Below are 13,070 nucleotides of genomic sequence, written 5' to 3'. Positions count from 1 at the left end.
TCCATACTTATTATTGCACCTATTACATACATAGAACACTTAACTCTGATATTAACCCTCCCCTCAAACATCTCCTTGCCAACCTCAACAGAACACATGACCATAACACAAGGCACAGATCACTCTTTGATGTTCCTCGTGTCCATCTCACGCTATGCAAAAACTCAATGCACATAAAAGGCCCTAAAATCTGGAATTCATTACCTGTAAATATAAAAGAAACACTACCTGTTTATAAATTCAAGTCTCTTCTCAAAGATCACTTAATCACCCAAAACCAAATAAATACTGAATAACTGAACCTTATAAATTGTATATCTTAAATGTTTCTCACAATTATATCACATAAATGTTTAACCTAAAACCCAATCTAATAGAATACTCCATTCGACTGAATGTACAGCAATGCATGCAACCATATGACCTGTCTTTGTAATACTCATTTGTGCTTTATAGTTATCTGTTTACAATAATGTCATATCACTGATTTCATCATTGCTTAGTTAATCTTAAGTTAATTTTAAGCCAGCCCGTAATGCTATGCATATAAGTGGCTTTGGCATGCTGCTCTTACCTGTATTTTTTTGTACCTCTGTATGTATGCTCAAATTACTAAATAAATAAATAAATAAAAATAAATGTTCATATATACACTCGTTGAATGTAACACAATTATAGCAAAAACACTAGTATCATCATAATGTTTATAAAACTTGTTTACACAAACAAACAATATAAAAAATGTTTATTACAATTGTTCTATAATATATGTGGACCCCCGGTTAACGATTTTAATCCGTGCAAGAGGGGTAATTGTTATGCGAAATAATCGTTATGTGAATGAATTTTCCCCATAAGAAATAATGGAAATAAAATTAATCCGTGCAAGACACCCAAAAGTATGAAAAAAAAATTTTTTTACCACATGAAATGTTAATTTTAATACACACAAACTGAAAAAGGCATGCACACTTACATGACACTTACTTTTATTGAAGATCTGGTGATGATTGATGGGATGGGAGGAGGGGAGAGTGTCGAACTTATTGTTTAGAAGGGGAATCCCCTTCCATTAGGACTTGAGGTAGCAAGTCCTTTTCCGGGGTTACTTCCCTTCTTCTTTTAATGCCACTAGGACCAGCTTGAGAGTCACTGGACCTCTGTCGCACAACAAATCTGTCCATAGAGCTCTGTACCTCCCGTTCCTTTACGATTTGTCTAAAATGGGCCACAACATTGTCATTGAAATAGTCACCAGCACGGCTTGCAACAGCTGTGTCAGGGTGATTTTCATCCATAAAGGTTTGCAGTTCAACCCACTGTGCACACATTTCCTTAATTTTTGAAGTAGGCACAATGGATTCCACAACTGGCATAGGCTTCTCAGGGTTAGCCCCAAACCCTTCAAAATCTTTCTTAATTTCCATACTAATTCTCACCCTTTTTACCACAGGGTTGGCACTAGAAGCTTTCTTGGGGCCCATGGTCACTTATTTTCCAGAAACAGCACCGAAAACACTGTAATAATACGAAATATTCCGAGTGTATGCTTGGATGTTACCGCGGAGGCTGGCTGGTAAACAATGGCACGGGCGGCACATGTGAGGCTGGCTGAGGGCGCACATTGGACGCGTCTTGGACGAAAATCGGTGAGCGGGTTTTTAATCGGTATGCGCGGCAAAAATTTTGTGATTAAAGTAAGCGGTATGCGGAATAATCGCTATGTGATGCCATCGTTATGCGGGGGTCCACTGTATATACATATGTACAATCACTGGACACTTTTCTAGAACTGCTGCAGCTTGTGGAATTCTTTGAAACATGGGTATAAGCACAATGGTGTTTTACATTCCTCGCACATAAAACGAGTGTGTTTTTGTGGGCGTTTTGTGGTATGTCCACAGACAAACACTCTTCTGAGCATTTTTCTTGAGAGTAGTAGCAGGCAGTGGTATTGGGTAGTGATCACCAGGCCTCAGACGAGAGGACACGTGTTGATAACTTCGTGGGCACTGGTCTATTGGAAGTGTTGTTCCTTGGTACTTGAATATTATTTGTCTGGTGACTGACAAACAAAATTCACCATATTTGGGTTTGTTGTTGATCTTGACATTTCCATGCTGAATGCTTATACATATTATAAGCATTCAGCATGGAAATGTCAAGAAGATGGAAAAAGAGTTTTATGTACCACTTCTAACTCTTGTGAACACAATCAGCAAACCCAATCTGCATGTCACATTTGTCCACTAAGCACATATTGAGGTTGTAATCCATCACAGCTGAAGGTTTTACAATGGGTTCATTGGTCTCTCTATTCTGCTTGCCAGTGTCTACCATTTCGTGTCGGTGAACTGATGTCAACAGTGTGACATCACGTTTGTCATGCCACCGAAATGCCATGATGTCATTGGAAGTAAACACCTGCACCTCACCTCTACGACTGCCAGCGTTGAACCTAGGCATATGCTTACGATTTCCACGCACTGTGCCACACATTTGTCATGTTCACTCGCAAGAAATCACTGAGTAAAGGGCTTGTATACCAGTTGTCAGTATATAAAATATGCCCCTTACCAAGATATGGTTTCATCATTGTTCTAACCACATCGCCAGAGATATCCAGTAACTTCCTGGTATCTTGCAATGTTTTACTGCCAGTGTACAGTTACCGTGGTCCCTCGATAATAGTCGAGCTCGATAGTCGTCCTTTTCGGAAATCGTCACGTTATTTTAGTCCAAACATTGGCTCGCAAATGGTCGGTTGACTCGCTAATCGACGTTCATCCTGGACGTGTACTCACAGCTCTGAGCTGCCTCGGCCTCCCTTCCCAGCCAGTGTGCCATTGTTTACCAGTGAGCGACGGTCCCCTCATGGGTTCATACGAAATATTTCATAATACAGTGGACCCCCGGTTAACGATATTTTTTCACTCCAGAAGTATGTTCAGGTGCCAGTACTGACCGAATTTGTTCCCATAAGGAATATTGTGAAGTAGATTAGTCCATTTCAGACCCCCAAACATACACGTACAAACGCACTTACATAATTACACTTACATAATTGGTCGCATTCGGTGGTAATCATTATGCGGGGGTCCACTGTACAGTGAACCCTCGCCTAACGAACGCATCGCATAACGTTAAATCCGCCTAGCGATACATTTTAACGCAAAAATTTTGCCTCAGCTAGCGCTAAAAAACTCGCTCAATGCGATTCATTCGAGACGCGTCCACATGCAGCCTGAGCCCGCCTCACTTGTTCCGTGGGTGCCAGTGTTTACAAGCCAGCCACCGCGGTCGTTTCCAAGCATACAATCGGAACATTTCATATTATCACAGCCTTTTTAGTGATTGCACCTACAAAATAAGTCACCATGGGCCCCAAGAAAGCTTCTAGTGCCAACCCTACAGCAAAAAGGGTGAGAATTACTATGGATATGAAGAAAGAGATCATTGCTAATTTTAAAAGTGGAGTGCGTGTCTCCCAGCTGGCTATGTTATACACAAAACCCCAATCAACCATCATTACTATTGTGGCCAAGAAAACGGCAATCAAGGAAGCTGTTCTTGCCAAAGGAGCAACTTTGTTTTCGAAACAGAGATCACAAGTGATAGAAGATGTTGACTGTTATTGGTGTGGATAAACAAAAAACAGATAGCAGGAGATAGCATCTCTCAAGCGATCATATGTGAAAAGGCTAGGAAGTTGCATGATGATTTAATTAGAAAAATGCCTGCAACTAGTGATGATGTGAGTGAATTTAAGGCCAGCAAAGGTTGGTTTGAGAGATTTAAGAATCGTAGTGGCATACACAGTGTGATAAGGCATGGTGAGGCTGCCAGTTCGGACCACAAAGCAGCTGAAAAATATGTGAAGGAATTCAAGGAGTACATTGACAGTGAAGGACTGAAACCTGAACAAGTGTTTAATTGTGATGAAACAGGCCTGTTTTGGAAGAAAATGCCAAGCAGGACCTACATTACTCAGGAGGAAAAGGCACTCCCAGGACATAAGCCTATGAAAGACAGGCTTACTCTGTTGATGTATGCCAATGCTAGTGGTGATTGCAAAGTGAAGCCTTCATTGGTGTATCACTCTGAAACTCCCAGAGTGTTCAGGAAAAACAATGTCCTCAAGGCTAATTTGTGTGTGCTGTGGAGGGCAAACAGTAAGGCATGGGTCACTAGGGACTTTTTCTATGACTGGTTACGCCATGCATTTGCCCCCACTGTGAAAAATGACCTAATTGAAAAAAAATTAGACCTTAAGTGCCTCCTGGTATTAGACAATGCTCCTGGTCATCCTTCAGACCTGGCAGAGCGACTTTCTGCGGAAATGAGCTTCATTAAGGTCAAGTTTTTGCCTCCTAATACCACTCCTCTCCTGCAGCCCATGGACCAGCAGGTCATTTCCAACTTCAAGAAACTGTACACAAAAGCTATGTTTGAAAGGTGCTTTGTAGTGACCTCAAACTCAATTGACTCTAAGAGTTTTGGAGAGATCACTTTAGCATCCTCAATTGTTTAAACATTATAGGTAAGGCTTGGGAGGAAGTGACTAAGAGGACCTTGAACTCTGCTTGGAAGAAACTGTGGCCAGAATGTGTAGACAAAAGGGATTTTGAAGGGTTTGAGGCTAACCCTGGTAATCATGTGCCAGTTGAGGAATCCATTGTGGCATTGCGGAAGTCCTTGGGGTTGGAGGTTAGTGGGGAGGATGTGGAAGAGTTGAGGAGGAGGAGGACAATGAAGAACTAACCACTGATGAGCTGCTAGATCATCTTCAAATTCAAATTCAAATTCAAAGTTAATTCTCTATAAGGATTACAATGCTGAGTTTACAGAATTTGGTTATTGTGTGGTTTACATGTAGTAAAATAATAATTACAGTGTACCACTAGAACACCTAGCATGGCTAGGCATTTCGGGCAGACTTAAATTAAATCTTAAGTTTAAAATATTACAAAATTATGAGGTAAGTTGGTATTATGGCTAAGTGACTAAATACTAGTTTGTGAGTTTAGCAATGTGAATGCTTTTGTTTTGGCACTATACATAGTTTCAGTATTGGAGTATCACAGGCCAACTTATGACTAGTTAAGATTCAACAGCAAGAGGCCACACTTGAGGAAATTGCTACGGAGGAGGGGATAGAGAAATTGAGGAAGTTGCCTACTTCAAAGATTAAGGAAATGTGTGCAATGTGCAAACCTTTTTTGATGAAAATCACCCTCGCACAGCTATTGCAATCCGTGCTGGTGACTATTACACTGACAATGTCGTGAAACACTTTAGGAATGTCATAAAGGAACGGGAGGTACAGGCCTCTACGGACAGATATGTTGTGCGACAGAGGTCCAGTGACTCTCAAGCTGGTCCTAGTGGCATTAAAAGAAGAAGGGAAGTAATCCCAGAAAAGGACTTGCCACCTCAAGTCCTAATGGAAGGGGATTCCCCTTCTAAACATTAACACCATCCACAGTCTCCCCTCCTCCCATCACATCAATCATCACATCTTCAATAAAGGTAAGTGTCATGTAACTGTGCATGTCTTCTTCAGTTTGTGTGTATTAAAATTAATATTTCATGTGGTAAAAAATTTTTTTTGTTCATACTTTGGGGTGTCAGGAACGGATTAATTTGATTTCCATTATTTCTTATGGGGAAAATTAATTCGCCTAACGATAATTTCGCCTAACGTTGAGCTCTCAGGAACGGATTAATAGCGTTAGGCGAGGGTCCACTGTACAGTGGACCCCCGCATAGCAATATTAATCCGTGCAAGAGAGCTCATTGTTATGCAAAATTATCGTTATGCGAATGAATTTTTCCCATAAGAAATAATGGAAATCAAATTAATCCGTGCAAGACACCCAAAAGTATGAAAAAAAATTTTTACCACATGAAATATACATTTTCCTACACACAAAGAGAAGGATACATGCACAATAATATAGTAGTACATGCACAATATATATTGTGCATGTACTACTCTACTAAATGAAGAATAAATGACACTTACCTTTATTGAAGATGCAGCAATGACTGATGAGACACTGTGTCCTGGGAGTGCCTTTTCCTCCTGAGTACTGTAGGTCCTGTTTGGCATTTTCTTCCAGAACAGGCCTTATCACACTGTGTACGCCACTACGATTCTTAAATCTCTCAAACCAACCTTTGCTGGCTTTAAATTCACCAATATGAGCACTAGTTCCAGGCATTTTTCCCTGTTCACCTGGGTGTTAGTCGACTGGTGTGGGTTGCATCCTGGGAGACAAGATTAAGGACCCCAATGGAAATAAGTTAGACAGTCTTCGATGACACTGACTTTCTTGGGTTATCCTGGGTGGCAAATCCTCTGGGGTTAATTGTTTCTTGGTATTCTCAATAAGCCACACCAACAACAGTGCTACAGCAGCAGCAGCAGCAGCTGACAGTGCTACAGCAGCAGCAGACGATGCTACAGCAGCAGCAGACGGTACTACAGCAGCAGCAGCAGCTGACGGTGGTACAGCAGCAGCAGCAGCAGCTGATGGTGCTACAGCAGCAGCAGCTGACGGTGGTACAGCAGCAGCAGCAGCAGCTGTACCACCAATAGTAGCGATGGTTGATTGGGGTTTATTATACAACCTGGCCAGCTCGGAGACACGCACTCCACTTTCATACTTATCAATGATCTTTTTCTTCATCTCTATAGTAATTCTCACCCTTATTGCTGTAGGGTTGGCACTAGAAGCTTTCTTGGGGCCCATGGTCACTTATTTTGCAGATAAAATCACCAAAAACACTGTAATAATACGAAATGTTCCGATTGTATGCTTGGATGCTACCGCGGAGGCTGGCTGGTAAACAATGCCACCGGCGGAACATGTGAGGCTGGCTAAGGCGCATATTGGACGCGTCTCGGACAAACAGCGGTGAGCGGGTTTTTAAGCGGTATGCGAGGCAAAATTTTTGCGATTAAAGCAAGCGGTATGCGGATTAATCGTTATGTGATGCCAACGGTATGCGGGGGTCCACTGTATATACGTTTGGACCGTTTACGGGTTAAACCAAAAACAGTCACAGTTTTTCCCATTATGCACTGCTTGCTGCAGGATTTTTTTATATGGTGCACACTTACCACAGAGATCCATTCTCTTATCTCTAGGCCCAAATTTACTGCTCACAGCTTATCTGAGTGAGCTGAGCTCATAGCGTAGAACTACAGGACTGACCCTGGCTTCAAAGCCGTAGTACTACGCCTACAGGACTGACCCCAAAAGGGTTAAGATAAATAGTGAATTTGTTGCTCATCTTTTTACCTTTTCTATTAGTTAAATACTGAAAAATTTATATGACAAACTGTTGAAAATGAGAGACTTTCCATATCTGAATACATGTACTGTACTGGAATGAGTTTTACTCTGTATTTTGACAATTATATATTATTTTTCTGAGTTAACAAGTACAATTTCAAATCAGACATTATTCTACTATAGTATATAAAACTAAAGTCAACAACTAACCTGCCATCTTGAATATTTTGATATATCTTCTTTGCTGTCTCCAAGAAAGCTTCTTCAACATTTTCACCTCTGAAATATAATCATGATACTTTAATTAGCAAAATGTAATGTGAAAATATGGCAAAAGGATGAAAAAATCTAAAAGCTTAAATCTTATTTCCTCCCAGAGATACCCCTTTCTTTAAGGGGGTGATTTCATATACGAATTTATGATATTTCAGATGTCTTTATGTGGAAAACCTATTTAATTTGATGGAATAACTTTGCATTGATGCTATCTGTGGAGACAAAGAACATTATCCATGAAGGCAAAAAAAAGGGAATGTACATGAGTATTATAGTGGTACCAACACTCATGTGGGTGTAAAGCATGGGTTTTGAATGTTGCGGTGAGAAGACAGCTGGCAGCAGTAGAAATATCGTGTTTGGCATGATAATTATTCAGAGAATTCAGAGTTTGGAGATTAAGAGGTGTGGAGTTATCAAAGAGATTGTTCACAGGGCTGAAGAGGAGCTGTTAAGACAGTTTGGACATTTAGAGATGGAGACAAATACAGATTAGGAGGGCATATTTAATCTGGGGTGGAGGGGTTGGGGGGGGTTATCCTAGGAAAGGTTGGATAGAGGGGAGTAAAGGTTTTGAGTGCTAGGGGCTTGGGCATCAAACAAACTTATCTGAGCTTGTTGGAAAGGAGTGAACGGAGGCATGTGGTTTTTGTATTTTGATATGCTGATGGAACTTGAGTTCTGGAGGTATAATAATGATAATAATAATATATTTATTTCTACAAGTACATGTACAAGGTACACAGGCCTAGCTGACATCAATGACATACTACTACACAGAAAGCCACTTGTTATGCAGAGCATTTCAGGCAAATTAAGTCAGTTTTGTCCCAGGATGCAACCTACACCAGTCATCTGACACCGAGGTACCCATTTTACTAATGGGGAACATAGACAACCGGAGTAAAGAAACACACCCAATGTTTTTACCCTCGCCGAGAATCAAACCCGGACCCTCCCCTCACCATGTGAAGCGAGATCTTTAGCCACCAGGCCATGGGGCACCAAGGAGGTAGGAGGGCTGGGGACATTGCAGTCTGAAGGGTCATCTAAATTGTAATGAAAGTGCACTTCTGGCAAGACAGCGATTGAATGAGTGAAAGCGTTTTCTTCTTTGTCGAGTTACCCTACCTAGGTGGGAGATGGCTCGAGTGTAAAAAACAAAATACTAATTATAAATAATAATTTCTCTCCATGGGGAAGTGGAACAGAAATCTTCCTCAGTAAGCCAAGCATGTTGTAAGAGATAATTAAAATGATAGGGGCTAGTAACCCCTTCTCCTGTATTTATATGTACGTAGTACTCTGATAATTATACTTATGTGTACCTGTACCTAAATATACTTACACACTGTGCTGGTGTGCAGGTACACATTAAAATTGCTAAGAATCTCTCTACTTATGATGCCACAGTAACACAGCATAATAATAATCACTCTTGGGCACAATAAATGTGTTATTTTACATTAGTATAGATATTTTCAGTAGTCCAGCTATGATATTTTCTTCAAAATTATATAAGAAACATGTTACATAGCATATAAACATGATACATACACTCACAGAATAAAAATTGACATAAATATGAGATTTGTTTACAAAGCAGCTGTGTAGGTAGTGTTAGAAGAATTATGTTTTCTCTAGTCAAACTGGGGGATAACTGTAGAAATATATTCCTTTCGTATGCCTTCACTCTATATATAGCAATTCACGACCCTTGTGAGTTTAGCGCTTCTTTTTTATTATGACATTAATAATAATAATAATAATAATATCACCATCATTCACTTTAAAAATGATGTGTTGCATGAGAATGGGAGTGTTGCTGTTTGTTTAGTCTGTACTAACTTGTGCAACTTGTACACAATGTAAGAGTATTTGTATTGTGAGGTAAAAGTTTTACAAACTCTTACAAACGTACATGAATGAACTAAAAGTAGACACACATTAATACGCATTTATTTCACCTGACCAAGTGATTGCCCACTACCTGTTCAGTGTTCTTACATTGTCTGAACTCTGTATCTTGTTCTCTCTCTCGTTTACTCTTTCGTTAACTAGTTGGCTCTCATTGACGATAGCGTCTAAGCTTAGGTGTGATAAAAAGAGGAGTCATAAGCCTCTTGCTTTAAGTGCCAAGTTAGAAATGATTAAACTGAGTGAACATGGTATGTCTATGACTGAGATAGCACGTAAGCATGGTTTGGCTCGTCAAACAGTTAGTACAGTTGTGAGCAATAAGGAGAAAGTGTTGCAGGAAATTAAAAGTGCTACACCAGAGAACACTAAAGTTATAAGAAAACGTGATAACTTTATTGCAGCTAGCAGAGGCTGGTTTAATAGGTTTAAGGAAAGAGGTCAACTTCACAACATCAGAGTTCAGGGTAAAGCTGCAAGCGCCGACTAAATTTAGCTGTAGAAAATTATCCACATCAGCTAGCCGAGATAATAGAATGTGATGGATATACCAAGCAACAGATTTTTAATGTGGATGAAACTGCATTATTTTTGAAGAAGATGCTGTCTAGGACATTTATTGCTAAAGAAGAGAAGTCAATGCCTGGCTTCAAAGCTGCAAAAGACAGGTAACACTCTTGCTAGGAGCTAATGCAGCTGGTGATTGCAAGTTAAAACCTATGATGATTTATTACTCAGAGAATCCTAGGGCCCTAAAGAACTATGCAAAAGGCAGCCTCCCTGTTTATTATAAATCCAATTCAAAAGCTTGGACAACTGCCGATCTTTTCATAAATTGGTTCACGGACTATTTTAACCCTACAGTTGAAGCTTACTGCAAGGAAAAGAAAATTCCTTTTAATGTTTTACTTGTTTTAGACTATGCCCCTGCCCACCCTACAGCTCTACATGGTATGTACAAGGAGATAAATGTTGCTTTTATACCTGCAAACACAACTTCATTACTGCAACCGATGGACCAAGGTGTAATTGCAGCCTTTAAATCTTATTACCTAAGAAGAACTTTCATTAGGGCTGTAAATTTCCTAGACAATGAAAAAATGCCAGGACCTAAACAAAATAAATAAAAAACCTTTTGGAAAGGTTTCACTATTTTGGATGGTATTAAAAATATTAGAGATGCATGGAATGAAGTTAAAGAAACTACACTCAAAGGTGTTTGGAAAATCTAATTCCTGAACTTATGGACGATTTTGAAGGCTTTGAGAATCCAGTGGATGAAGTGACTGTAAATGTTGTGGATATGGCAAGAGATTTAGAATTGGAAGTGGAGCCTGAGGATGTGAAAGAATTGCTTCTTTCTCATGATGAGCCTCTAACAGATGAAGATCTTCTCATTGAAGAGCAGAGAAAGAAGTTTCATGAAGAGGAGATCCATCCTGATGATAGTCCTGTTGCCATTAAAGAAATGAAAACCCAGGATTCAGAAGAAGCTATTAACTATATAGAAATAGCAATGACAATTTTTGAGAAAATTGATCCAAATTTTGAACTAAGTTCAAAAGTGAATGCATCCCTTTCCCATGGTGTTACATGCTATAAAGAAATTTTAAGGGAAACGAAAAAAAAATCCCTGAGGCAAAGTTCAATGCTTTCCTAATTTACTAAAGTATCATGCAAACCTTCAACATCAACAGTTAGCCTTGAACAACCTGCAACATCAACAGCTAGTCTTGAACAACCTTCAGCATCAACATCTGGTCTTGAACAACCTTCAACATCAACAGCTAGCCTTGAACAGTCTTCAACATCAACAGCAACACACACTCCTTCAAGAGCTTCACACAAGTCTCCAAAATGAATAAAAGTTGAAGAATCAGATGATGTACCATCTGATTTAATTCAATAAACACCCTGCTACTCACCTCTCACACAATATAAATATTTTAAGGTAAGTAATAAGTGTACTCTGTGTGTATCTTACTTTTTATTGTGTTTTTAATGCCTATTTCTATTGCTAACTTAATATAAGTTAGTGTAAACTTGTTGTCTGGCATTTATAGCATATTTTATATGTGCTCTGATAATAATACTTGTGGAGCTGTGTGGTAGCCGGGCGAAGGGATAACATTACGTTTTCTCTGCTCAGCCATCAGAGAAAATGTGTATGAATCTGCATTTGGGCGAGCCACTCCCCCATTCCGCTTTTGTTTATAATTTTCGGCATGAATTATTCATTACTTCTCCCTTCGTTTATGATGGCATCTAAAGGTAGTTGTTAAAAACGATTAAATTCAGTGAACAAGGTATGTCGATGCTAATAATATGGCTCTGGGCCACAGTGTAGGTAACTGGTAGGTGTAGCCCAGGCGGGCTACACCTACCGGCCACCTACACTGACTTCCTACAAATAAATACTACTCGCCTTTCTTCCTACATTAAGACTACACATACTTTAAGGTAAATAATGAGTGTACTGTATGTGTACTTTAACTCTCTGGGCTGTTTTAAATATCATAATATCATAAATTAAGTATGAGACAGGGAGCCAGGGCTACCTACACCTGACTTCCTACTACTACTCACCTCTCACCCTACATTAAGATTACAAATACTTTAGGGTAAGTAATGAATGTACTGTGTATGCATCTTACCTTTTACTGTGTTTTTAATGCCTAGTTCTATTACTAACTTAATATAGTTTAGTGTAAACTTGTTTTCTGGCATTTTTATGTATTTATATATGAAAAAAATGGCGTTCTGCTTTCCAGCGATGTCTGCTTTCCGGCAATAGCCTGGAACCTAACCCGCCGTATAAGTGAGGCCCTACTGTATATGTTACTATACTATTTAAAAGGAGAAACTTTCCTTTTCCCTTCTGAGCCATCCAGCCTCGGTGGGATATGGCCAGTTCGTTGAAAAAAAAAAAAAACTGTGAAACAAGGAGAAAATTATCTGGAACCTCCAATGAGATTCAAATAAATGTATAAATTTGTTTGTTTTTGGGAATACAGTGGACCCTCAACCAACGACGGCATCGTGTAACGTTAAATCCGACTAGCGATACATTTTAACGCAAAATTTTTGCCTCAACTAGCGATAAAAAACTCGACCAACGCGATTCATTCTGTTCGAGACACATCCACGTGTGGCCTGCGCAGTGTTTACAAGCCAGCCACAGCGGTCACATCCAAACATACAATCGGAACATTTCATATTATCACAGTGTTTTTAGTGATTGCACCTGCAAAATAAGTCGCCATGGGCCCCAAGAAAGCTTCTAGTGCCATCCCTGTGATAAAAAGGGTGAGAATTAGTATGGAAATTAAGAAAGATTCTGAAGGGTTTGGGGCTAACCCTGAGACGCCTATGCCAGTTGTGGAATCCATTGTGCCTACTTTAAAGATTAACCCTTTCAGGGTCCATCCCGTAGATCTACGGCTTTATGTTCAGGGTCCAAACCGTAGATCGACGTCATGAGCACAGCTCACTCTGATAAACTGTGAGTGGTAAATTTGGGCCTAGATATGAGAGAATACATCTATGTGGTATGTGTGCACTACATAAAACAAATCC

At 39.7% G+C, this 13,070-nt stretch overlaps 1 protein-coding gene across 2 annotated transcripts in view; it reads right to left on the bottom strand.

The window, feature by feature from the left end:
- The window catches only part of Rab14 (RAS oncogene family member Rab14), an 88,263-nt gene that overhangs the window by 21,202 nt on the left and 53,991 nt on the right, over positions 1-13,070 (bottom strand). For both annotated transcript variants that reach the window (XM_053777816.2, XM_070086415.1), the window contains exon 6: positions 7,512-7,580. In XM_053777816.2, coding sequence (XP_053633791.1) covers positions 7,512-7,580 — 69 coding nt within the window. The remainder of the gene's footprint in view (positions 1-7,511; positions 7,581-13,070) is intronic.

The sequence above is a fragment of the Cherax quadricarinatus genome, chromosome 18 (assembly GCF_038502225.1).
Source record: "Cherax quadricarinatus isolate ZL_2023a chromosome 18, ASM3850222v1, whole genome shotgun sequence".
Classification (NCBI taxonomy): Eukaryota; Metazoa; Arthropoda; class Malacostraca; order Decapoda; family Parastacidae; genus Cherax; species Cherax quadricarinatus.
The sequence above is the reverse complement of the archived record's forward strand: the minus strand, read 5'-3'. Positions and strand labels throughout refer to the sequence as shown.